This window comes from Salvelinus alpinus, chromosome 2 (genome assembly GCF_045679555.1).
Source record: "Salvelinus alpinus chromosome 2, SLU_Salpinus.1, whole genome shotgun sequence".
Classification (NCBI taxonomy): Eukaryota; Metazoa; Chordata; class Actinopteri; order Salmoniformes; family Salmonidae; genus Salvelinus; species Salvelinus alpinus.
This window is the reverse complement of record NC_092087.1, coordinates 90,649,113-90,676,277: the sequence shown is the minus strand read 5'-3', so window position 1 is coordinate 90,676,277 and position 27,165 is coordinate 90,649,113. Positions and strand designations below refer to the sequence as shown.

General features: G+C 48.0%; 2 protein-coding genes and 1 pseudogene across 8 annotated transcripts in view; 2 read left to right on the top strand and 1 right to left on the bottom strand.

Annotated features, from left to right (window-relative positions):
* Positions 1-243: 243 nt before the first annotated feature.
* Positions 244-5,533, top strand: LOC139541623 (nanos homolog 3-like; annotated as a pseudogene).
* A 3,164-nt stretch (positions 5,534-8,697) lies between these two features.
* LOC139568199 (histone-lysine N-methyltransferase SETD1B-like) lies at positions 8,698-22,077 on the bottom strand. Of its 4 annotated transcripts, none has more exons than XM_071389936.1 (7): positions 21,955-22,077; positions 21,489-21,531; positions 20,678-20,796; positions 19,128-20,579; positions 18,944-19,053; positions 14,423-14,509; positions 8,698-9,270 (listed from the first exon to the last, which is right to left on the bottom strand). In XM_071389936.1, the coding sequence occupies exons 2-7, from the start codon at positions 21,514-21,516 to the stop codon at positions 9,162-9,164; spliced, it is 1,905 nt and encodes a 634-aa protein (XP_071246037.1). In that variant the 5' UTR covers positions 21,517-21,531; positions 21,955-22,077; the 3' UTR covers positions 8,698-9,161. The 4 variants fall into 4 exon arrangements, with proteins under 4 accessions (XP_071246037.1, XP_071246039.1, XP_071246038.1 ...); XM_071389938.1 differs by having other exon boundaries at positions 19,128-20,576; XM_071389937.1 differs by lacking the exon at positions 21,955-22,077 and adding an exon at positions 21,765-21,943.
* Positions 22,042-27,165, top strand: part of cc2d1a (coiled-coil and C2 domain containing 1A) — a 35,913-nt gene continuing 30,789 nt past the window's right edge. For 2 of the 4 annotated variants that reach the window (XR_011673540.1, XR_011673539.1), the window contains exons 1-7: positions 22,042-22,219; positions 22,660-22,749; positions 22,879-23,002; positions 23,156-23,256; positions 23,486-23,701; positions 23,974-24,292; positions 24,501-24,610. Coding sequence is in view for 2 of the 4 variants with exons in the window: in XM_071389935.1 (XP_071246036.1) it covers positions 22,693-22,749; positions 22,879-23,002; positions 23,156-23,256; positions 23,486-23,701; positions 23,974-24,292; positions 24,501-24,610 (927 nt within the window). In the remaining 2 variants the exon portion in view is untranslated. The remainder of the gene's footprint in view (positions 22,220-22,659; positions 22,750-22,878; positions 23,003-23,155; positions 23,257-23,485; positions 23,702-23,973; positions 24,293-24,500; positions 24,611-27,165) is intronic. The other 2 variants (XM_071389935.1, XM_071389934.1) reach the window with 1 other exon arrangement.

Here is a 27,165-nt window from a genome sequence, read left to right as displayed (position 1 = left end):
ATATTAGAAGTTTTTAATATTGTTGAGGTGTAAAATTGTATCCCAAAAAGATGATCTTCTAAAATGACCAATTTAGCAGTTGTCAATTGAACCATTTGATCCGCTGTTGTCACGTGCCACGGACTCCGCACAACGCCATCTGATTGGCTGTTTAATAAAACACCGACAGGTTAAAACGTGAACGTTGTCAAATTTGCCTTCAGTTGAGTTGTCAGTTTAGACCCAGCGTTCTTTATTCTGGTACATTCTGATCGTTATCAGACACTAGTCTGTTGGGCTAAAAAAATACAAGTGTGAGAATGAACGCTATGATTTGTCAACTCATAGACCTACCGCCTTACATGGAGTCCGAAAACAAGAGTTTCGACCCGTGGCGGGACTACTTGAAGCTGGCTGACCTAGTGCGGGAGATGAAGTTAGGAAACTTCACCTCAGAACCGTCAACCGTTGAGGGTCATGACTCCGGGATATGCTCGACCATGGTGGAATTTGAAGAGTTTCTGCCGCGAGCCTTGCTGTCACCGATAACACCTGTGGCGACACCACCCCTACGGCACGAAATGGAACCCCTGGATTCAGAAATCGTCCTTTTGCATGAAGACGCTCCTTTACACTGACGCAATCCAGATGTACTTTTGTATTTTTCGTATTTTTTTGTAATTATTTTAATTTTTTTTCCTATCTCTTTTCGATTTTTAATTCGATTATACCTTCCGGTAACCTGCCTCACCCAATGTGATACGGAATCGCTATTATTTTTTAACTTTGGAACACTTTCAAGAACCTCCAGTAGCTAATCAGCTATTTAGTCATTTTTAGCCACTGCTAGCGGCTTTTACCTTCTGCACAGACACCAACCCTGTTCTTAGCCTGGATATTACTCGCCAATCTACCAACATCGGACTGTCTCCCCACAACAACGCCGGATTCCTGCCGTAATCCCTGAGCCACTACTTCTGATCCTCACAGGTAGCTTGCAGCTAGCTAGCTCACAGCTAGCTTGCACCCTCGGTGGCACCCAGTACCGAAGCTATCCCCTAACGCCACTGCCACGAAGCTAGCACCAGTTAGCAAATAAAATTCTACAATACTTCTTTCGCCATCTGGCTTGGATTCTCTGTCGACACGGCGCCCCGCCGCACCACCACGTCTGGTCTGCCGACGAATACTCCATCCGCTGTGCCCTCAACCGGCCTCCGTCTGAGCAGACCACCCCCGGGCTACTAACTTTAAACGCCGTGTGCTAACGTGGTGACGGCCTCCCTGTTCCATCCACTGCTCCCCAATGGACACTACGATCACTTGGCTACAAAGCTGATGCCTGCTGGACTGTCCATTAAACACGGTACTCCATTCTGTTTATTTGTGTTTATCTGTCGGCCCCAGCCGCGAACTCAGGCTCTGTGTGTAGTTAATCCGACCCTCTCTGCCTAGTCATCGCCATTTTACCTGCTGTTGTGTTAGCTGACTAGCTGCTGTTGTCTCACCTGTTGTTTTAGCTAGCTCTCCCAATCAAGACCTGCGATTACTTTATGCCTTACTATATGTCTCTCTCAAATATCAATATGCCTTGTATACTGTTGTTCGGGTGAGTTATCATTGTTTCAGTTTTCAATGGAGCCTGTAGTTCCACTCCTAATACCTCTGATACCTCCTTTGTCCCACCTCCCACACATGCGGTGACCTCACCCATTATAACCAGCATGTCCAGAGATACAACCTCTCTTATCACCCAGTGCCTGGGTTTACCTCCGCTGTACCCACACCCCACCATACCCCTGTCTGCACATTATGCCCTGAATATATTCTACCACGCCCATAAATCTGCTCCTTTTATTCCTTGTCCCCAACGCTCTAGGACACCAGTTTTGATAGCCTTTAGCCGCACCCTCATCCTACTACTCCTCTGTTCCTCGGGTGATGTGGAGGTAAACCCAGGCCCTGCATGTCCCCAGGCACCCTCATTTGTTGACTTCTGTGATCGAAAAAGCCTTGGTTTCATGCATGTCAACATCAGAAGCCTCCTCCCTAAGATTGTTTTACTCACTGCTTTAGCACACTCTGCCAACCCTGATGTCCTTGCCGTGTCTGAATCCTGGCTTAGGAAGGCCACCAAAAATTCTGAGATTTCCATACCCAACTATAACACTTTCCGTCAAGAGGGGGAGGAGAGCCTGCAAAGTTCTGTCATACTTTCCAGGTCTATGCCCAAACAGTTCGAACTTCTAATTAAAAAAATTAATCTCTCCAGAAATAAGTCTCTCACTGTTGCCGCCTGCTACCGACCCCCCCTCAGCTCCCAGCTGTGCCCTGGACACCATCTGTGAATTGATCGCCCCCATCTAGCTTCAGAGTTTGTTCTGTTAGGTGACCTAAACTGGGATATGCTTAACACCCCGGCAGTCCTACAATCTAAGCTAGATGCCCTCAATCTCACACAAATCATCAAGGAACCCACCAGGTACAACCCTAAATCCGTAAACATGGGCACCCTAATAGACATTATCCTGACCAACTTGCCCTCCAAATACACCTCTGCTGTCTTCAATCAGGATCTCAGCGATCACTTCCTCATTGCCTGTATCCGCTACGGGTCCGCGATCAAACGACCACCCCTCATCACTATCAAACGCTCCCTAAAACACTTCTGCGAGCAGGCCTTTCTAATCGACCTGGCCCAGGTATCCTGGAAGGATATTGACCTCATCCCGTCAGTTGAGGATGCCTGGTCATTCTTTAAAAGTAACTTCCTCACCATCTTAGACAAGCATGCTCCGTTCAAAAAATGCAGAACTAAGAACAGATATAGCCCTTGGTTCACTCCAGACCTTACTGCCCTCGACCAGCACAAAAACATCCTGTGGCGAACTGCAATAGCATCGAATAGTCCCCGCGATATGCAACTGTTCAGGGAAGTCAGGAACCAATACACGCAGTCAGTCAGGAAAGCAAAGGCCAGCTTTTTCAAGCAGAAATTTGCATCCTGTAGCTCTAACTCCAAAAAGTTCTGGGACACTGTAAAGTCCATGGAGAACAAGAGCACCTCCTCCCAGCTGCCCACTGCACTGAGGCTAGGTAACACGGTCACCACCGATAAATCCGTGATAATCGAAGACTTCAACAAGCATTTCTCAACGGCTGGCCATGCCTTCCTCCTGGCTACTCCAACCTTGGCCAACAGCTCCGCCCCCCGCCCCCCCCGCTGCTACTCGCCCAAGCCTCCCCAGCATCTCCTTTACCCAAATCCAGATAGCAGATGTTCTGAAAGAGCTGCAAAACCTGGACCCATACAAATCAGCTGGGCTTGACAATCTGGACCCTCTATTTCTGAAACTGTCCGCCGCCATTGTCGCACCCCCTATTACCAGCCTGTTCAACCTCTCCTTCGTATCATCTGAGATCCCCAAGGATTGGAAAGCTGCCGCGGTTATCCCCCTCTTCAAAGGGGCAGACACCCTGGACCCAAACTGTTACAGACCTATATCCATCCTGCCCTGCCTATCTAAGGTCTTCGAAAGCCAAGTCAACAAACAGATCACTGACCATCTCGAATCCCACCGTACCTTCTCCGCTGTGCAATCCGGTTTCCGAGCCGGTCACGGGTGCACCTCAGCCACGCTCAAGGTACTAAACGATATCATAACAGCCATCGATAAAAGACAGTACTGTGCAGCCGTCTTCATCGACCTGGCCAAGGCTTTCGACTCTGTCAATCACCATATTCTTATCGGCAGACTCAGTAGCCTCGGTTTTTCTAATGACTGCCTTGCCTGGTTCACCAACTACTTCGCAGACAGAGTTCAGTGTGTCAAATCGGAGGGCATGTTGTCCGGTCCTCTGGCAGTCTCTATGGGGGTACCACAGGGTTCAATTCTCGGGCCGACTCTTTTCTCTGTATATATCAATGATGTTGCTCTTGCTGCGGGCGATTCCCTGATCCACCTCTACGCAGACGACACCATTCTGTATACTTCTGGCCCTTCCTTGGGCACTGTGCTATCTAACCTCCAAACGAGCTTTAATGCCATACAACACTCCTTCCGTGGCCTCCCAACTGCTCTTAAATGCTAGTAAAACCAAAAGCATGCTTTTCAACCGGTCGCTGTCTGCACCCGCACGCCCGACTAGCATCACCACCCTGGATGGTTCCGACCTAGAATATGTGGACATCTATAAGTACCTAGGTGTCTGGCTAGACTGTAAACTCTCCTTCCAGACTCATATCAAATATCTCCAATCCAAAATTAAATCGAGTCGGCTTTCTATTTCGCAACAAAGCCTCCTTCACTCACGCCGCCAAACTTACCCTAGTAAAACTGACTATCCTACCGATCCTCGACTTCGGCGACGTCATCTACAAAATAGCTTCCAATACTCTACTCAGCAAACTGGATGCAGTTTATCACAGTGCCATCCGTTTTGTTACTAAAGCACCTTATACCACCCACCACTGCGACCTGTATGCTCTAGTCGGCTGGCCCTCGCTGCATGTTTGTCGTCAGACCCACTAGCTCCAGGTCATCTACAAGGCTATGCTAGGTAAAGCGCCGCCTTATCTCAGTTCACTGGTCACGATGGCAACACCCACCCGTAGCACGCGCTCCAGCAGGTGTATCTCACTGATCACCCCTAAAGCCAAAACCTAATTTGGCCGCCTTTCCTTCCAGTTCTCTGCTGCCTGCGACTGGAACGAATTGCAAAAATCTCTGAAGTTGGAGACTTTTATCTCCCTCAACAACTTTAAACATCTGCTATCTGAGCAGCTAACCGATCGCTGCAGCTGTACATAGTCCATCGGTATATAGCCCACCCAAATTGACCTACCTCATCCACATACTGTTTTTATTTATTTACTTTTCTGCTCTTTTGCACACCAGTATCTCTATTTGCACATGATCATCTGATTTATCACCCCAGTGTTAATCTGCTAAATTGTAATTATTCGCTCCTATGGCCTATTTATTGCCTACCTCATGCCTTTTGCACACATTGTATATAGATTCTCTTTTTTTTCTTTCCTACTATGTTATTGACTTGTTTATTGTTTACTCCATGTGTAACTCTGTGTTGTTGTCTGTTCACACTGCTTTGCTTTATCTTGGCCAGGTCGCAGTTGCAAATGAGAGCTTGTTCTCAACTAGCCTACCTGGTTAAATAAAGGTGAAATAAAAATAAATAAATAAAATATGGCCGAGCAGCACCGAGGGTCCCGAGCCCCCTACAGCAGCGTCCAGATCCCCCGCTGGAACCTGGGGCCAGAGTGGGAGAGACACGCCGGAGGAGGTGCCATCACCTGAGCGCAAGTTCTGCGGCTTCTGCAAACACAACGGGGAGTCTGAGTCTTTATGCGTCCCACAGTCTCAAGGACCAGGATGGGGACATGATGTGCCCGTACCTGCGGCTATGTGACTTCCCTCTCTGCGGGGCCACCGGGGCCCAAGCCGCCAACGAGCACCATTGTCCCCTGGTCGAAACCACCTACAGTTCTGTCTGTCACGTCCATTGGTGTGAAATACTTGAAAGTACTACTTAAGTAGTTTTTGGGTTATCTGGACTGACTTTACTTCACTACATTCCTAAAGAAAATGATGTACTTTTTACTCCGTACATTTTCCCTGATACCCAAAACTATTCTTTACATTTTGAATGCTTATCAGGACACGACAATTGTTTAAATCACACTTATCAAGAGAACATCCCTACTGCATCTGATCTGGCCGACTCACTAAACACATGCTTCGTTTATAAATGGTGTTGGAGTGTGTCCCTGGCCATCTGTAAATTAATAAAGAACAACAAAGGTGCCATCTGGTTTGCTTTACTTTTTACTTTTGATACCTAAGTAAATTTTAGCAATTACATTTACTTTAGATACTTAAGTATATTTTAAACCATTTACTTTTAGACTTTTACTCAAGTAGTATTTTACCGGGTGCCATTCACTTATACTTGAGTCATTTTATATTATGGTATCTTTACTTTTACTCAAGTATGACAAGTGGGTACTTTTTCCACCACTGGTCAAGTCGGAAAAGCCTAACTCTGGTCCAGGCCGTTGGTACACTGCCCCAGGCCTGAGGATACTTGTTGGGAGATGGGTTGGTACACTGCCCCAGGCCTGAGGATACTTGTTGTTGCGAGATGGGTGGGACCAGAGCGAGAGAAGCGCTGAAGAGACTGTTCAGGCTGTTGTGTTGGCGACTTCCTTTAGCGTCTCTAACACACTGGATGCGGACAGTTGTAACAGGATTTACGAGTGGACATTTAGCTTAGAAGTCGTTTGGAACAGACTGACTAGTTTGTAGACTGTGATGTGGTGGCAGCTAATCATCAAGCCCTCAATGAGTTGAATCAGGTGAGTTTGTCCGGAGCTACAACAACGATGTGTGCTGTTGGGAAACACTGATGTAAGGAAACAGACACTGTTTCAATCTTGTCAATAGGCAATCTTTACCTCCCAAATGAACAGACTAAGTAGGGCAGTAGAAGACACACAACCAGCTTTCTGGATCAGTCCTTCTAGAATGCTCCACAGATGGACAGTCATCAAACCATTGTTGTCTATAGGAACCTGAGATGGGCCATTAATTATCACTGTTCTGTAAATCAAGGTTAGTGACCCAACCCTGGCAGTCTCCCGTGAATCGACGTGTGTCCAATTGAATTGAGTGGTTTGCTATTATTCTGTAAATTTATTGTAAATAAATTGTAAATGGTCACTCAAAACCGGTTCAGGCCAATTTGACAACACAATCTCACATTCAATTCGTGCATGTACATAATGTGTTTCAGCATTTTTTTTGTTACTTAATTCGTGAGAAAAGACAAGAATTTAAACACGATAGCCTATATTTCAATTTTTTTCTTCATTATTGAACGTTATGAATATACCTTAATGTTGTATTTATTTAATCCCGTTTTATAAATGGTGTTTGTATTGCTATATATACTGTTTTCGATTTTTCTGAGCAGACTTTCTGATCAGAATTTGTGAGAAAGACACACATTTATATGCGACTTAATCCGTGGGAAAAACATTTTTATTAATGCCACTGCTGTTTTCTATGTTTGATTTCGCTTAATACTTTGGGATACTGGTGCACTTGTAGTCAGAAAGGCCCTTTTTTTCGTGAAGGCAACAGTACACGGTATTCTTCATAACGCATTTCATATTTCGTGGAGCCTAAATCACACAATTTTCTTCATAATGCATTTAATACAAGTTAAACAGGTTAATGTACAATAATGAATTATGTTGGTTGACACTTGTGGCTCTTCCAAGGCCGATTCATTATGATTATTACGGTGTCAATCATGTTAGCGAGTCAAAAATGTCAGTTTCCTAGTTCCGACTAGCACTTGAATGCTGTATAATGCTGGCTTATATTCTCCTATGACACTGGACAATGGGAAGTCGTAACTCCGACATGATTGTGTTCACGTTCTTTTCAAGTCGGAACAATTCATAAGCCAATAGATTGGCAACAACATTTTCTCCGTTTCACACCTGTAATTCCAATTTTGATGGTCATTCAAGTGAAACTTCCCAATCGGAACTAGGTATTTCCGATAACTCCGATTGCACGTGAACTTGGCATTAGTATCTGTGATCGACAACAGTAGGGGCTGGTTCGCGGTGTGTCCAGCCCCAAAACGCATTCCCGACCACCGCGGACTGAGTGTCAGTATCCTGCTGTGTGTCCGTGCGGTCAACTAGTAGAATTATTGTCTGTGACGTAAGTGTGGGGATTATTATTAAGGTTCTGGTCGTCTGAGACACCAACAAGTAGGCTATACAATAAACAAGATAACTTTACAACGAAGAAACTAAAGTAATAATAATTAAACAATAAAATAATATATATATATATATATATACAATTATCATATGTTTGGTTGCTCGGAGACTGAGTCGTGTCTACACAATATTATTTACAACGAGCGGTTCCCATCCTTTTCAAGTAGACTAAATCTGTCTGCAGTTTTATGTTATAGGTGATCTTTTCCATTAAATACAGTTCTTTCAGTCTACCGCTCCACTCTTCCATAGTATGAATGTCCTCATTTAACCAATGCTCTATAATTATCAATGTCTACACTGTATTTCTGATCAATTTGATGTTATTTTAACGGACAAAAAAAAGTACTTTCCTTTCAAAAACAAGGACATTTCTAAATGACCCCAAACTTTTGAACGGTAGTGTAGTAACTTAACTAGGATCAGCTTTCTCTCCCCAAGCCGACCAGAAAATAATGGAACACTGACCCAAGATCAGTGCTGTACATCGGCAACTTTCAACCCAACGTAATACAGAGCGCGTTCCAGCTCGTCAACACAATCGGCTGCAGTGGAGGTTACTTTCTGCCTTGTTCGCAAATCAAATAAATCACATTTTATTAGTCACATACACATATTTAGCAAATGTTATTGGTAACATACACATATTTAGCAGATGTTATTGCGGGTGTAGCAAAATGCTTGTGTTCCTAGCTCTCCTATGCTATGCTGGTAGTGCACAATATAGGGCTGTGGTCTAAAGTAGTGCACTATATAGGGCATTGTCTACAGGTGGACTTTAGATCTTAGTGGTAAAGGTGGTCTTTATGCTGGGAATCTTTTTAGACTGGTTAGTTATAAAAGCAACATGTTTCATGGAGCCACGACTGAGATGAGGAGATGTACAATAACCAAAGATTCACCTTAGTAATGATTTATTTTAAAACACATTCTACAAAACACAGTAACTACATACTGTTCCAAACTGATGTCCTCAGCATTAGGAAAGACAGAGCAGAAGAAAATAACCCTTAAATGGTATTATAAACCGTCTTTATTATTATAAGGTTGTGTCCATATAACTTGACAAACATTCAGTTCTAATCTGAGTTGATACTTTGGATCATTGTTCTCAAACTGATCTTGAGTTTTCAAGTCAAAACATAAATACAAAATAACTTCAAGTGAGCCTCCGCTATGTGAAGACTTTCCCATGAGCCTTTGGGGGCGTTGCGATGATGGTTCGCTGTTGGTCCCAAATGGCACCTTATTCCCTATATAGTGTACTACTGTTGACCAGAGCCTTATTCCCTATATAGTGTCTATGGACCCAGGTCAAAAGTAGGGCACTATATAGGGAATAGGGTGCTATTTGGGAGATAGTTTAGATCTCAGAGCGTCGTGGGGGGAAGACGCGGCGTGGGGGAGGCCTCGCTGTCTTGTTGCCACGGCGAAGAGACTCTAGCTCCCGATGGGTAGCCATCACGACCCGACTGAAAGAGAAAGGGATGAAGAAGGGAGAGATAGAGATGGAGGGAGGGAGGAAAGAAAAGAGGGAGAGAAAAGAGAAGGATAGGTGAGGGAGGAAGAGATGCATTGGGAGAGAGTGATATTATTTTCAGTTGCTATTTGTCTGTTTTTACTACTACTTACAAAACATCTGATCACCACTGTCATGCAAATGTAGTTGGTTTGATCTTGAGAGGTGTGAGATTGCTTTAGGCAATGTAAACATATGTTTCCTATGCCAATACTGCCCTTGGAATTGAATTGAAATTGAATTGAGAGAGAGATCAAAGAGAGAGCATAGCAGGACAAGATCTCTCCCTGTGACGAGACTCCCCCATCCTGAGTCAGTCTGAACACACCCCTTCAAACTGTCCTGCAGACGAGGATAGTCACCCCCCCCCCCCCCCAGCACTGAACCCACCCCTTCAAACTGTCCTGCAGACGAGGATAGTCACCCCCCCCCCAGCACTGAACACACCCCTTCAAACTGTCCTGCAGACGAGGATAGTCACCCCCCCCCCCCCCCCAGCACTGAACACACCCCTTCAAACTGTCCTGCAGACGAGGATAGTCACCCCCCCCCCAGCACTGAACACACCCCTTCAAACTGTCCTGCAGACGAGGATAGTCACCCCCCCCCCAGCACTGAACACACCCCTTCAAACTGTCCTGCAGACGAGGATAGTCACCCCCCCCAGCACTGAACACACCCCTTCAAACTGTCCTGCAGACGAGGATAGTCACCCCCCCCCCCCCCCCCCAGCACTGAACACACCCCTTCAAACTGTCCTGCAGACGAGGATAGTCACCCCCCCCAGCACTGAACACACCCCTTCAAACTGTCCTGCAGACGAGGATAGTCACCCCCCCCCCCCCCCAGCACTGAACACACCCCTTCAAACTGTCCTGCAGACGAGGATAGTCACCCCCCCCCCCCCCCCCCAGCACTGAACACACCCCTTCAAACTGTCCTGCAGACGAGGATAGTCACCCCCCCAGCACTGAACACACCCCTTCAAACTGTCCTGCAGACGAGGATAGTCACCCCCCCCTCCCCCAGCACTGAACACACCCCTTCAAACTGTCCTGCAGACGAGGATAGTCACCCTCCCCCAGCACTGAACACACCCCTTCAAACTGTCCTGCAGACGAGGATAGTCACCCCCCCCAGCACTGAACACACCCCTTCAAACTGTCCTGCAGACGAGGATAGTCACCCTCCCCCAGCACTGAACACACCCCTTCAAACTGTACTGCAGACGAGGATAGTCACCCCCCCCACACCGAGGATAGTCCCCCCCCCAGCACTGAACACACCCCTTCAAACTGTCCTGCAGACGAGGATAGTCACCCTCCCCCAGCACTGAACACACCCCTTCAAACTGTCCTGCAGACGAGGATAGTCACCCCCCCCCCAGCACTGAACACACCCCTTCAAACTGTCCTGCAGACGAGGATAGTCACCCCCCCCCCCAGCACTGAACACACCCCTTCAAACTGTCCTGCAGACGAGGATAGTCACCCCCCCCCCCCCCCCCAGCACTGAACACACCCCTTCAAACTGTCCTGCAGACGAGGATAGTCACCCTCCCCCAGCACTGAACACACCCCTTCAAACTGTCCTGCAGACGAGGATAGTCACCCCCCCCCCCCCCCAGCACTGAACACACCCCTTCAAACTGTACTGCAGACGAGGATAGTCACCCCCCCCACACCAGCACTGAACACACCCCTTCAAACTGTACTGCAGACGAGGATAGTCACCCCCCCCACACCGAGGATAGTCACCCCCCCCCCCAGCACTGAACACACCCCTTCAAACTGTACTGCAGACGAGGATAGTCACCCCCCCACACCAGCACTGAACACACCCCTTCAAACTGTCCTGCAGACGAGGATAGTCACCCCCCCCCCAGCACTGAACACGCCCAGGTCCCACAACTGCACCGGTCCTCCATCATTGAGGGATGAATTCACAGAGCTGGAGAGAGACATGGTGGAGCTCAGAGAGCTGGTCCACACAATCCAGACAGAACAAACCCACAAAACAGACCAGCACAACAACACCCCCCAACAAGACGCGGGGGGCCGAAGGTGGAGGTGAACGGCCGTCTGAGAGAGCTGGCTGCTCTATGGACTGAGGTGAGAGAACTTAAAGAGGAGGGGGAGGAACACGTGGTACAGCTAACAGTAGTGAAGGAGAGGAGGGAGAGGAACACATGACACAGCTAACAGTAGTGAAGGAGAGGAGGAAGAGGAACTCATGGCACAGCTAACAGTAGTGAAGGAGGAGAGAGAGGAACTCATGGCACAGCTAACAGCAGTGAAGGAGGAGAGAGAGGGACACATGGCACAGCTAACAGCAGTGAAGGAGGAGAGAGAGGAACTCATGGCACAGCTAACAGCAGTGAAGGAGGAGAGAGAGGAACACATGGTACAGCTAACAGTAGTGAAGGAGGAGGGAGAGGAACACGTGACACAGCTAACAGTAGTGAAGGAGGAGAGAGGAACACATGCTACAGCTAACAGTAGTGAAGGAGGAGAGAGAGGAACACATGGTACAGCTAACAGTAGTGAAGGAGGAGAGAGGAACACATGGTACAGCTAACAGCAGTGAAGGAGGAGAGAGAGGAACACGTGACACAGCTAACAGTAGTGAAGGAGGAGAGAGAGGAACACATGGCACAGCTAACAGTAGTGAAGGAGGAGAGAGAGGAACACATGCTACAGCTAACAGCAGTGAAGGAGGAGAGAGAGGAACACATGGCACAGCTAACAGTAGTGAAGGAGGAGAGAGGAACACATGCTACAGCTAACAGTAGTGAAGGAGGAGAGAGGAACACATGGTACAGCTAACAGCAGTGAAGGAGGAGAGAGAGGAACACATGGTACAGCTAACAGCAGTGAAGGAGGAGAGAGAGGAACACATGGTACAGCTAACAGCAGTGAAGGAGGAGAGAGAGGAACACATGGTACAGCTAACAACAGTGAAGGAGGAGAGAGAGGAACACATGGCACAGCTAACAGTAGTGAAGGAGGAGAGAGGACCACATGGTACAGCTAACAACAGTGAAGGAGGAGAGAGAGGAACACATGGCACAGCTAACAGCAGTGAAGGAGGAGAGAGAGGAACACGTGACACAGCTAACAGTAGTGAAGGAGAGGAGGGAGAGGAACACATGGTACAGCTAACAGCAGTGAAGGAGAGGAGGGAGAGGAACACGTGACACAGCTAACAGCAGTGAAGGAGAGGAGGGAGAGGAACACGTGACACAGCTAACAGTAGTGAAGGAGGAGGGAGAGGAACATGTGACACAGCTAACAGTAGTGAAGGAGAGGAGGGAGAGGAACACGTGACACAGCTAACAGTAGTGAAGGAGAGGAGGGAGAGGCACACGTGACACAGCTAACAGTAGTGATGGAGGAGGGAGAGGAACATGTGACACAGCTAACAGTAGTGAAGGAGGAGGGAGAGGCACATGTGACACAGCTAACAGTAGTGAAGGAGGGAGAGGGACACGTGACACAGCTAACAGTAGTGAAGAAGGAGTGAGAGGAACACGTGACACAGCTAACAGTAATGATGGAGTAGGGAGAGGAACATGTGACACAGCTAACAGTAGTGAAGGAGGAAGGAGAGGAACATGTGACACAGCTAACAGTAGTGAAGGAGGGAGAGGGACACGTGACACAGCTAACAGTAGTGAAGAAGGAGTGAGAGGAACACGTGACACAGCTAACAGTAGTGATGGAGGAGTGAGAGGAACACGTGACACAGCTAACAGTAGTGAAGGAGGAGGGAGAGGAACACGTGACACAGCTAACAGTAGTGAAGGAGGAGGGAGAGGAACACGTGACACAGCTAACAGCAGTGAAGGAGGAGGGAGAGGAACACGTGACACAGCTAACAGCAGTGAAGGAGGAGGGAGAGGAACACGTGACACAGCTAACAGCAGTGAAGGAGGAGGGAGAGGAACATGTGACACAGCTAACAGTAGTGAAGGAGAGGAGGGAGAGGAACACGTGACACAGCTAACAGCAGTGAAGGGGAGGGAGAGGTACACGTGACACAATTAACAGCAGTGAAGGAGGAGGGAGAGGAACACGTGACACAGCTAACAGCAGTGAAGGAGGAGGGAGAGGAACATGTGACACAGCTAACAGTAGTGAAGGAGGAGGGAGAGGAACACGTGACACAGCTAACAGCAGTGAAGGAGGAGGGAGAGGAACACGTGACACAGCTAACAGCAGTGAAGGAGGAGGGAGAGGAACACGTGACACAGCTAACAGCAGTGAAGGAGGAGGGAGAGGAACACGTGACACAGCTAACAGTAATGAAGGAGAGGAGGGAGAGGAACACGTGACACAGCTAACAGCAGTGAAGGGGAGGGAGAGGTACACGTGACACAGCTAACAGCAGTGAAGGAGAGGAGGGAGAGGTACACGTGACACAGCTAACAGCAGTGAAGGAGAGGAGGGAGAGGAACACATGACACAGCTAACAGTAGTGAAGGAGGAGGGAGAGGAACACGTGACACAGCTAACAGCAGTGAAGGAGGAGGGAAAGGAACACGTGACACAGCTAACAGTAGTGAAGGAGGAGGGAGAGGAACACGTGACACAGCTAACAGCAGTGAAGAAGGAGGGAAAGGAACATGTGACACAGCTAACAGCAGAGTTCAGAACCTCATCCCCTGTTCTCCTCCTCTCCTGTGTTAACTAAGGTTAAGACCTCATCCCATGTTCTCCTCCTCTCCTGTGTTAACTAAGGTTAAGACCTCATCCCCTGTTCTCCTCCTCTCCTGTGTTAACTAAGGTTAGGACCTCATCCCCCGTTCTCCTCCTCTCCTGTGTTAACTAAGGTTAGGACCTCATCCCCTGTTCTCCTCCTCTCCTGTGTTAACTAAGGTTAGGACCTCATCCCCTGTTCTCCTCCTCTCCTGTGTTAACTAAGGAGGAGAGATCCTAATCTATGTCTATCTGAGCAGACAGCCATCTAGCCAATCAGAGCTCAGAGATCTGTGGGGCGGATCAGGCTGACTTTTAAAGTTCATTAGGTCAAAGGTCATCACTAGGAGAAAGTGGTGAAGCAGTAGAAGGATGGAGGGAGAGGAGGGAAAAGAGAGGAAGACTCACTTTAGGTAGGAGAGTTCTCTGATCAGGCCACAGACCAGTTCTGTAGCGTCTTCATGCCCTTCCTCTTTCTCCTCTTCCTCTTTCTCACTAGTTAAGGGGAAGAGAGAGACAGAGAATGGCACCATTCCCTATATAATGCACTACTTTTGACCAGGGCCACATGTGCATTATATGGGGAATAAGGGTTTATCGTAGGCTTCAAAACAAGTGAATACAAAGTTCTAAAATAGTGTACTGGTTCTAGGAAGATGGATAAATGTAACTGACCAGTAATGTTCCTGAAACAAGATGAAATATCTAGGTCAGTGGTTATCGCTGGGTACTGCAGGTGGTCCGTAATTTCGGTGGGATAAAAATACAACAATCTTCCAAAAAGAATAACAGTTGAGGTTATTAACGGTGTTATAAGCCATTTGACATGACTTTTCACAATGCTAATAGTTTATAATAGGCCTTTAATGTATTACGTTCACTGGTAAAATGTACTACATTTGACAGCAAATATAGTTTATGTTAAATAATGATGCGACCCTGTGAAAGATGGTCCCCAAAAGCGTTTGACTGATCTGCTCTCAGGAACAGAAAAGGAACCGCTGTTCCAGACAGAAACAATGATCTGCTCTCAGGAACAGAAAAGGAACCGCTGTTCCAGACAGAAACAATGATCTGCTCTCAGGAACAGAAAAGGAACCGCTGTTCCAGACAGAAACAATGATTTGCTCTCAGGACAATCGTTCACAACTGTTCACCTTTGGCAAACACTTTTTTTCTAGCTATCTGATTGATTTGTCATTACATCTCTTTCATCTGTTGACAGTGATCATTTTTGGCTCTGTACTCCAGCACTTTGGGATGTGAGATGATACAAAGACTATGAGGTTAAAGTGCAGACTGTCAGCTTTCATTTTAGGGTATTTTCATGCATATCGGGTGAACCTTTCAGAAATTACAGCACTTTTTTTACACAGTCCCCCCATTTTAGGTGACCAAAAGTATTTGGACAAATTCACTTATATACACTATATATACAAAAGCATGTGAACAGCCCTTCAGATTAGTGGATTCAGCTAAAGAAATTGTTTCCCGAGATTGGTGTGGAAGAACTTGACTGGCCTGCACAGAGCCCTGACCTCAACCCCATCGAACACCTTTGGGATGATTTGGAAGGCCGTTTGCGAGCCAGGCCTAATCGCCCAACATCAGTGCCCGACCTCACTAATGCTCTTCTTGCTAAATGGAAGCAAATCCCTGCAACAATGTTCCAACATCTAGTGGAAAGCCTTCCCAGAAGAGTAGAGGCTGTTATAGCAGTAAAGGGGGGACCAACTCCATATTAATACCCATGATTGTGGAATGAGATGCTCGACGAGCAGGTGTGTAGTTTTGGTCATGTAGTGTCTGTATTAAAGTAGTAAAAAGTGAAGTATTTGTTCCCATATTCATAGCACGCAATGACTACATCCAGAAATGTACATACGCACAAATATCACCCCCCCCCAAAGAAAATGTCAACCTCCCAAAGTGCTGGAGTACAGAGACAAAAATAATAATACTTTTGGAGCTCACTATGTCCCAAATGGCACCCTTTTCCCTTTATAGTGCACTACTTTTGACTAAGGGCCCTGGTCTAAAGTAGTGCACTATGTAGGGAATAGGGTGCTATTTGAGAGGCACCCTGCAGATGATGTAGAAGCAGTGACCCGGCAGGAGATCTTCTCTGATGTTAGTTTAGAACGGTGAGAAAACACAACTACTGTCTGTCTCCAGACCCAGAGGTAAAGATGGAGGAGGTGGAGATATCTCTTCATCTACTCTCATCTCTGTCTCCAGACCCAGAGGTAAAGATGGAGGAGGTGGAGATATCCCTTCATCTACTCTCATCTCTGTCTCCAGACCCAGAGGTAAAGATGGAGGAGGTGGAGATATCCCTTCATCTACTCTCATCTCTGTCTCCAGACCCAGAGGTAAAGATGGAGGAGGTGGAGATATCTCTTCATCTACTCTCATCTCTGTCTCCAGACCCAGAGGTAAAGATGGAGGAGGTGGAGATATCCCTTCATCTACTCTCATCTCTGTCTCCAGACCCAGAGGTAAAGATGGAGGAGATGGAGATATCCCTTCATCTACTCTCATCTCTGTCTCCAGACCCAGAGGTAAAGATGGAGATATCCCTTCATCTACTCTCATCTCTGTCTCCAGACCCATAGGTAAAGATGGAGGAGATGGAGATATCCCTTCATCTACTCTCATCTCTGTCTCCAGACCCAGAGGTAAAGATGGAGGAGATGGAGATATCCCTTCATCTACTCTCATCTCTGTCTCCAGGCCCAGAGGTAAAGATGGAGGAGGTGGAGATATCCCTTCATCTACTCTCATCTCTGTCTCCAGACCCAGAGGTAAAGATGGAGGAGATGGAGATATCCCTTCATCTACTCTCATCTCTGTCTCCAGACCCAGAGGTAAAGATGGAGATATCCCTTCATCTACTCTCATCTCTGTCTCCAGACCCAGAGGTAAAGATGGAGGAGATGGAGATATCCCTTCATCTACTCTCATCTCTGTCTCCAGACCCAGAGGTAAAGATGGAGATATCCCTTCATCTACTCTCATCTCTGTCTCCAGACCCAGAGGTAAAGATGGAGATATCCCTTCACCTACTCTCATCTCTGTCTCCAGACCCAGAGGTAAAGATGGAGGAGATAGAGATATCCCTTCATCTACTCTCATCTCTGTCTCCAGACCCAGAGGTAAAGATGGAGATATCCCTTCATCTACTCTCATCTCTGTCTCCAGACCCAGAGGTAAAGATGGAGGAGGTGGAGATATCCCTTCATCTACTCTCATCTCTGTCTCCAGACCCATAGGTAAAGATGGAGGAGGTGGAGATATCCCTTCATCTACTCTCATCTCTGTCTCCAGACCCAGAGGTAAAGATGGAGATATCCCTTCATCTACTCTCATCTCTGTCTCCAGACCCAGAGGTAAAGATGGAGATATCCCTTCATCTACTCTCATCTCTGTCTCCAGACCCAGAGGTAAAGATGGAGGAGGTGGAGATATCCCTTCATCTACTCTCATCTCTGTCTCCAGGCCCAGAGGTAAAGATGGAGATATTCCTTCATCTACTCTCATCTCTGTCTCCAGGCCCAGAGGTAAAGATGGAGGAGATGGAGATATCCCTTCATCTACTCTCATCTCTGTCTCCAGACCCAGAGATAAAGATGGAGGTGGAGATATCCCTTCATCTACTCTCATCTCTGTCTCCAGACCCAGAGGTAAAGATGGAGATATCCCTTCACCTACTCTCATCTCTGTCTCCAGACCCAGAGGTAAAGATGGAGGAGATAGAGATATCCCTTCATCTACTCTCATCTCTGTCTCCAGACCCAGAGGTAAAGATGGAGATATCCCTTCATCTACTCTCATCTCTGTCTCCAGACCCAGAGGTAAAGATGGAGGAGGTGGAGATATCCCTTCATCTACTCTCATCTCTGTCTCCAGACCCAGAGGTAAAGATGGAGGAGGTGGAGATATCCCTTCATCTACTCTCATCTCTGTCTCCAGACCCAGAGGTAAAGATGGAGATATCCCTTCATCTACTCTCATCTCTGTCTCCAGACCCAGAGGTAAAGATGGAGATATCCCTTCATCTACTCTCATCTCTGTCTCCAGACCCAGAGGTAAAGATGGAGGAGGTGGAGATATCCCTTCATCTACTCTCATCTCTGTCTCCAGGCCCAGAGGTAAAGATGGAGATATTCCTTCATCTACTCTCATCTCTGTCTCCAGGCCCAGAGGTAAAGATGGAGGAGATGGAGATATCCCTTCATCTACTCTCATCTCTGTCTCCAGACCCAGAGATAAAGATGGAGGTGGAGATATCCCTTCATCTACTCTCATCTCTGTCTCCAGACCCAGAGGTAAAGATGGAGATATCCCTTCATCTATTCTCATCTCTGTCTCCAGGCCCAGAGGTAAAGATGGAGGAGATGGAGATATCCCTTCATCTACTCGCATCTCTGTCTCCAGACCCAGAGGTAAAGATGGAGGAGGTGGAGATATCCCTTCATCTACTCTCATCTCTGTCTCCAGGCCCAGAGGTAAAGATGGAGATATCCCTTCATCTACTCTCATCTCTGTCTCCAGACCCAGAGGTAAAGATGGAGGAGGTGGAGATATCCCTTCATCTACTCTCATCTCTGTCTCCAGGCCCAGAGGTAAAGATGGAGATATCCCTGCATCTACTCTCATCTCTCTCCCACTCTTCCTTTACCATCCCTCCTTCTCGTCCCTCTGTCTCACTCTCCCATCTATTCTTCTCGTCCCTCTATCTCTCACTCTCCCATCTCTCCTTATCATCCCTCTCTCTCATTCTCCCATCTCTCCTTCTCATCCCTCTCTCTCTCACTCTTCCTTTCTCATTTCCTCATCTACCTGCCCCCACATCTGTATATCAGCACTTCTCTCCTCCCCTCATGCCTGCATCTACCCCCCCCCCCTCCTTCCTCCCCCCTCTCTCACGTCAGAGTGATGGTGTTGAGTTGAGAGTCAGACACGTAGTCCAGAGCCAGCGCTCCAAACGGGTCAACGACAGCATCATCATCGTCTCTGGTCAGGTCTGGGGTGGTGGACTGAAATACACAAACAATCAGGACTCAAACAAACAAACAAAGTAACAAACAAAGACGTCAACAAAAACACTCACATGGTTGTTCTCCTCCGAGCCACCAGGTGTCACTGCAGCCTGGTTGTGCCCCTCCCTTCCAGGACCTGGCTTTGTGGGGGGAGGCATGGTGGACTCTCCTCTGTCAGCCGGGACCAGAATGAGTGCCCGGGGGTCAACCACAGTCCCAGTCCCTGCCCCATCTTCAGCCCCCCTCTCTCTCTGGGTAGGTGAGCTCTGAACCTCTCCGTGGTGCTCCCTCTCTGCCCCAGCCTCCAGAGGGATAGAGGTAGAGGTGGTGGTGGAGGATGGTGTAGGGGCCCTAAGGGGGCTCTCCTCTGGCTCATTAGACCCACAGCCCCCCCTGTCCCCCTCCTGGTTCTTCTCCACAACCCCCTCTGTGTCTAGCTGTTCTTCCACCAACACCACAGGCTGCTCACTGCCCAGTGGGTCCACCTCCAGGCCAGTCCGGAGACCCTCTCCTGTGACCTGCTCTGTCCCAGAATAAGCTACTTCGCTGGGGTCTGCATGGCTGGCCTCTCCCCCTGACTGAAGCTGCTCCTCATCTAACTTCTCCCCCTCTTCCTTCTCCTCTTCTTTCTCTTTCTTCCCCTGCTCAGTGGTACTCCCCAGAGGAGCGGACGGAGGGATGAATGAAAGGAGGGACGGATCAGAGGATGATGCTGCTGTAGTTCCCTCTACAGCCACCAGGTTGTCACAACCACCACCACTATCACCACTCTGCCCGATGTCCTCCTCTCTCTCTTTCTCCACTTTCTCCTCCTCCGCTTTCCTCCCCAGCACCATCTCTTCTCCCTCCCTCCCTCCTTCCGTCGCACTCTTTCTTTCCTTCTGCCACTGCTCCTCTATTCCTCTCCTCCTCTCCCTCTCTCTCTCTCCCAGACCACACATCCCCATTCTCCTTCTCCTCTTCTTCACTGGTTCTTCCACAGATCTGTCCTCCTCCACTGGTGGACCCTCCCTCCCACCACCCAGACTAACACCTCTGTCATCTATAGCCTCCTGCTGTTCACTGTCGAGCTCCTCTTCATTGTCGGTTTGACTGTCCCCGTCCCCAACGTTGACCTCCTTGGAGGGAAGCAGGGAAGGCTGGGGCTGGGGCTGTGCTACAGTCAGTGGGTGTGGGGGGAAGCTGAGGAAACTCTGTGTCTTGATGTCTTCTTCTTCTCTACCCTCGTCATCTTTGACAGAGGACTCCACACTATGGTCTTCCTGTGGACTATCTCCACCATCCTGATTGGTTGGAACTGACTCCTCTGTGCCCGCCCCCTCCACAGCCCCTCCAATGGCCTGTTCTCCCTCGAAGCCAGGCACAACCGGACTTTCCTCCACTGGATCACCCTCTTGCTTCGGTGCAGTGGTATCTCCCGCTTTGTTAGCCTGCTGAGATGGATGAGTAGTACAGGCCGTCAGAGGGCGGTGGGGATCTTTAGGAGGAGAGGTGGTGTTTAACACTGTTCCCTCAGTGTCCTGCTGCACACAGCAGAGGAGGAGGAATCAGTTAGAACATAGCAACATTTGAATTGTAACTGACAAACGCTCAACCAGCAAATGGAACTTCTGTTGGCTACCTGCTCTAGGTGTGAGGGCTGTGCTTCCACTGCCTCTCCAGAGGGGGCGCTCTCCTCTGACTCATCACTGCACTTTCTCTTCCTTGACCTGAGTGACCTAGGCTGGGGAGGTGTGAAACCTGGAGAGAAAATGTCAACTTTATGCTAAGGAAATGTCCTTTCTTTTACACATACATTAGCAAGCAAACAGGTGGACTGGCAACCTTTCACTTTGTTTTTCAATATCTTGTCAGCAGCATACCACCCTGCATCCCACAGCTGGCTTGCTTCTGAAGCTAAGCAGGTTTGGTCCTGGATTGGAGACCAGATGCTGCTGGAAGTGGTGTTGGAGGGCCAGTAGGAGGCACTCTTTCCTCTTGTCCCAAAAAATATTGGGCAGAAATTGGGGACATTGCCCTGTGTAGGGTGCTGTCTTTTGGATGGGTCGTTAAATGGGGGTTCTGACTCTCTGTGGTCACTAAAAGATCCCATGGCACTTATTGTTAGACTAGGGGTGTTAACCCTGGTGTCCTGGCTACATTCCCAATCTGACCCTCATACCATCATGGTCACCTAATCATCCCCAGCTTCCAATTGGCTCATTTCATCCATGTAACTATTTCCCAGGTTGTTGCTGAAACTGAGAATGTGTTCTCAGTCGACTTACCTGGTAAAATAAAAATCTCAGAGAAATTCAACTATGTTGGATGAAAGTTTTATGTCCAGGTATTCACTTTAGGAATGAATGATTTCAACCAATGAAAGCATTGGAGATCATTTAAACCCCAATATACAGTTGATGTGAATTTAACGGGGGCTATTTCAGTCTTACTTGTGGTTTGCTTTCGTTTTTTGGTCATCCTCCCAAGCTAGCTCTTCAAATGTCATGCAAAAACAAAACAGAGACAAAGTGTCAGTTGGCTAAGTTAGCTAACAATGATTTGCCAATTATATCAGATATCATGACACTGGCAAAACATCTCATTCAAAACAAAGACAACTAGCCAATAACATCTATCTAGCTAATACTTTTGAATTTTGATGGTGGATTTTAGTTTCACCTCAAGCTCTTGGTCTGGGCACAACTGTAGGTAGCTAGCTAGCCTACCTGGCAGTGCAGATCAAGACGGATTGTGAGTGGTCTCTCTTGCTAGCTAGCTAGCTATCAAACTTTTGACACTCTCACTGAAACATATAGCTACAGTGCATACCAAGTACAAATGGCTTGCTAAGATTAAAACACATCTAATGTTCAGTGACGAATATGAGATTTTTACACATAACTGACTGGACCTTACAGTTTGACACTTGTTAGAATATTTTTCAGCGATTTCTGGGCGTGTCCTTCAAACGCCGTAAAGCAAGGTAGTCGCGTTGCCAATGGTTACCCAATGCAGGAAGTAGGAAGTAGCCAATGTACACACCTTTTCCTGTTTTTAATAGCTCTCTAACTAGCAGTAATTTATACGTGACTGGCGTTCTCTCATATGTTTTTGAAATGATCAGTCGTCGTATGAACTAAGAAAGCGCTCAACATATGGTCCGTGGATAACGTATGACAAGGTAAAACAACGCTTTTAGTGGCAATGTTTACAAATGACATGGCAGCTTCTAGCAAGCTAACGTTAGCTAGTTAACAAGCTAACTACTACAAGTCAGAGCTGCTCAACATCGAATGAGGATAAACAACATTTGTGCGATGAATGATACTATGAATTTGCTGTTGATAGCTAGCTAACGTCACTACTAATTTGTTGCTAGGCGTTGTCAGAGACTGACACAAAACGTGAGCAGTCAACGAATGTGTTATTACCAGCCATGATATCAATGAAACGTAACGTTATCCAACTAGCTAAATGCAGTGTAAATTCAACAAAGTCCTGTAGCTAGCTGTCCATTTTTGTCTGTCAATACGTGTACGATAAAAGCTGAAAATAGCTAACTACTGGAACTATATGCCAGATGTCACAATATGTCTCTTTGGTTCTACTGTGTTGTTGTAGTTGTGGCACAGGTCAGTTGACAAGGTTCTCTCCATGAGTCACAGTCGGAACCCCCCGCCCAGGGGACAGGGGGCAGCGCGAGCCAAACAGGTAACCTCATTTTGATCATTGATTTGATAATGAATTATCATTGATAACTGTAAGTCAAGTTGTCATTGATAACACTAGTCATTTGCATTTTCAATTCTCTTTCTTTCTCCCTCTCCTTGTCTCTCTAAGATGGGGCTGCTCCTGGATCTGTCTCCGGATGGAGGGATGGATGGAGGAGGAAATGAAAAAGAGCTGGAGGCGGAGCTACTGGCTCTGATGGGCGGGTCCCAGGGGACGAAAGGGAGAGGAAAAGGTGAGGATCATCCTATTCATCATCATCATCCTCACCCATTATCTTCTCCCAATCTTGTAAGAAATAACTTCCACAGACCCTACCACTAGAACCGGGTTGATACCGTGTGTGTGTCTGTGTGTCTGACCTGCCTGCCTGCCTGCCTCTCCACAGCTCCAGTTCCCATGGCTGACATTGAGCGTATGGCGGCTCTGTGTATGAAGGACCTTGATGATGATGATGATGATGATCTGGAGGATGATGATGATCTCCTGGTATCCACCATGTTCACACTCCTCTTGTCCTTCATCTTCCTCCTGTCTGTTGTTGTTTCATTCCCAATGGCAACACTTTTCCTAAAGTGTGTGTGTGTGTGTGTGTGTGTGTGTGTGTGTGTGTGTGTGTGTGTGTGTGTGTGTGTGTGTGTGTGTGTGTGTGTGTGTGTGTGTGTGTCTCTCTCTATCTGTGTGCGTTTTATGCATTTGTGTCTTTATCCATCCCCAGGCTGAGCTGAATGAGGTGTTGGAGGACGATGATGATGAAGAGGTTCAGAAACCTGCCACCCCTCCCAGCTCTAACTCCACCCCCAGCACTCCTAGTGGTACAACCGGGCTGGAGGCCTGCCTGGCTGAACGCATTGACATGTACCAGACAGCCATCTCCAACGCCAATGCAGAGGGGGAGACCAGCAAGGCTCGCAGATACGACCGCGGATTGAAGGTGAGCCAGAGACTATGGGCTGGTTGTATGATGATGTGTCTCAGTAGGAGTGCTGATCTATCACCAGTTTTTCCCTTAAGATTATAATGAACAAGATTACCGGACAGGATGGACCTGATCCTAGATCAGCAATCCTATGAGGCGCAACGGCTCCAGGAACATGAATTATCCCAGATTCATCTAGCCATATGTAAACCTGGGATTCGACATGTGAAGGTCTACTTTTCCAGTCAGCTGAATTGTATGTTTGCTTGCTTGTCGTCTCCCCCTAGACGTTGCAGTCCATGATGACGTCAGCCAAGAAAGGAAAACCGATCAACGAAGAGGAAATCCCGCCTCCTGTCTCCACAGGTGGAAAGCCTTCCCCAGCCCCCGTGCAGCAGCCTGAACCAATCAAAGAGCGGGGGCTGCCAACCCCAGTGCTGACACCCTCCCCGTTCACCAATCAGAAGCCTCTGAGGGAGGCTCCGCCTGTTGCCCAGCCTCCCAAGCCCCGCCTCCTGCCCCCCCCTCAGAAACACACTGCCGTTACCCCGGATACGCCCGCAATCTCCCCCCTCACCCCCATTCAACCAGACGCACGGCACTCAGGTAGATCACACACACACATTTTTGAAGACAGATACCAGCTTGAATGAAGACAGACACCAGCCTGTAAATGTTACCGCAGTCCCCTGGAACATTCTGGTTGTTATATCATTCTCTCTCTCCCTCCACTCTCCGTCCTCTCTCCCTCCTCTCTCTCCCTCCTCCCTTCTCTCTCTCCCTCCTCTCTCCCTCCTCCCCTCTCTCTCTGTAGAGTTGAAGCAGTGTGTTCTAAACAGACAGAGGGAGTATAAGCTGGCAGCCCTCCACGCCAAGCAGGGAGGAGAGTCAGAGCTGGCCAGACAACACTACCACATCGCCAAGGTACCCCACACACTAGGGGTTACAGGACCTCCATGGACGTCCACTAGGGGTTAAAGGACCTCCACTAGGGGTTAAAGGATCTCCACTAGGGGTTAAAGGACCTCCACTAGGGGTTAAAGGACCTCCACTAGGGGTTAAAGGACCTCCACTAGGGGTTAAAGGACCTCCACTAGGGGTTAAAGGACCTCCACTAGGGGTTAAAGGGCCTCCACTAGGGGTTAAAGGATCTCCATGGACCTCCACTAGGGGTTAAAGGACCTCCACTAGGGGTTAAAGGACCTCCACTAGGGGTTAAAGGACCTCCACTAGGGGTTAAAGGACCTCCAAGGACCTCAACTAGGGGTTAAAGGACCTCCACTAGGGGTTAAAGGACCTCCATGGACCTCCACTAGGGGTTAAAGGACCTCCATGGACCTCCACTAGGGGTTAAAGGGCCTCCACTAGGGGTTAAAGGACCTCCAAGGACCTCAACTAGGGGTTAAAGGACCTCCATGGACCTCCACTAGGGGTTAAAGGACCTCCATGGACCTCCACTAGGGGTTAAAGGACCTCCACTAGGGGTTAAAGGACCTCCACTAGGGGTTAAAGTATTTTGAAGTCGACTCCACCACTACGTCGTCATCGTTAACCGTGTCAAAAATGGCAGAGAAAGACGAGACAGTAGTGAAGTCCTGTATGGTAAAGCTCGGAGAAGTTAAATGAGAAGGACATGCACACCTTTCCAGGGGGATGATGTACTGCAATGGCAGTGGTGGAAAAAGTACCCAATTGTCATACTTGAGTTAAAGTAAAGATACTTAATATAAAATAACTCAAGTCACTCGGCAAAATACTACTTGAGTACTATCAAAAGTAAACGTATAAATCATTTCAAATTCTTTATATGTAGCAAAAAAAAGTTATCTTTTTAAAATGTACAGATAGCCAGGGACACATGCTAACACTCTTAAATTCATTTACGAACAAAGCGTGTGTGTTTAGTGAGTCGGCCAGATCAGAGAACAAAGCGTGTGTGTTTAGTGAGTCGACCAGATCAGAGAACAAAGCATGTGTGTTTAGTGAGTCGGTCAGATCAGAGAACAAAGCATGTGTGTTTAGTGAGTCGGCCAGATCAGAGAACAAAGCCTGTGTGTTTAGTGAGTCGACCAGATCAGAGAACAAAGCATGTGTGTTTAGTGAGTCGGCCAGATCAGAGAACAAAGCGTGTGTTTAGAGAGTCGACCAGATCAGAGAACAAAGTGTGTGTGTTTAGTGAGTCGACCAGATCAGAGAACAAAGCGTGTGTGTTTAGTGAGTCCGTCAGATCAGAGAACAAAGCGTGTGTGTTTAGTGAGTCGACCAGATCAGAGAACAAAGCATGTGTGTTTAGTGAGTCGACCAGATCAGAGGCAGTAGGGATGAGATGTTCTCTTGATAAGTGTGTGAATTGGACCATTTTCCGGTCCTGCTAAGCATTCAAAGTGTAACAAGTACTTTTGGGAGTCGGGGAAAATGTACGGAGTAACAAGTCCATTATTGTCTTTAGGAATGTGGTGTTGTAAAAGTGAACAAGGTGGTGTTCCTGTCTGACTAGATGCCAGCTGTTGCATTGCATCAACCAATAGCTGCGTGCCACATCATCGACTGCTCAGTCTGACATCAAGTTGCTGTATCACATGATGTGGTTAGCGGATAGGTTCAACACCTATCCCAGTGGAGGCTGCTGAGGGGAGGACGGCTCATAATAATGGCCGGAATGGCATCGAACACCTGGAAACCAGGTGTTTGATGTATTTGAAACCGTTCCACTAGTTCCACTTCAGCCATTACCACGAGCCCATCCTCCCCAATTAAGGTGACACCAACCTCCTGTGACCTATCCAGCCATTGTGAGTTCAGGCATGTCGGCAATGTACAGGAACACACCCACCTGACTACACCTCCTCTCCCTCTCCCTCTCCACCACCTCTTCACCCCCTCTCCCTCTCCACCACCTCTTCCCCTCCTCTCCCTTTATTTACCCACCTTCCTCTCCCTCTTCACCACCTCTTCCCCTCCTCTCCCTTTATTTACCCACCTTCCTCTCCCTCTTCACCATCTCCTCTCCCTCTCCACCACCTCTTCCCCTCCTCTCCCTTTATTTACCCACCCCCCTCTCCCTCTTCACCACCTCTTCCCCTCCTCTCCCTCTTCACCCCCTTTCCCTCTCCACCACCTCTTCCCCTCCTCTCCCTTTATTTACCCAACCCCCTCTCCCTCTCCACCACCTCTTCCCCTCCTCTCCCTTTATTTACCCACCTTCCTCTCCCTCTTCACCACCTCTCCACCTCCTCTCCATCTCCTCTCCCTCTCTCCCTCTCCACCACCCCATCACCTCCTCCCCCTTTATTGACCCACCCTCCTCTCCCTCTGCACCACCCCTTCACCTCCTCCCCCTTTATTTACCCACCCTCCTCTCCCTCCACCACCCCTTCACCTCCTCCCCCTTTATTTACCCACCCTCCTCTCCCTCTCCACCACCCCTTCACCTCCTCCCCCTTTATTTACCCACCCTCCTCTCCACCTCCTCTCCCTCC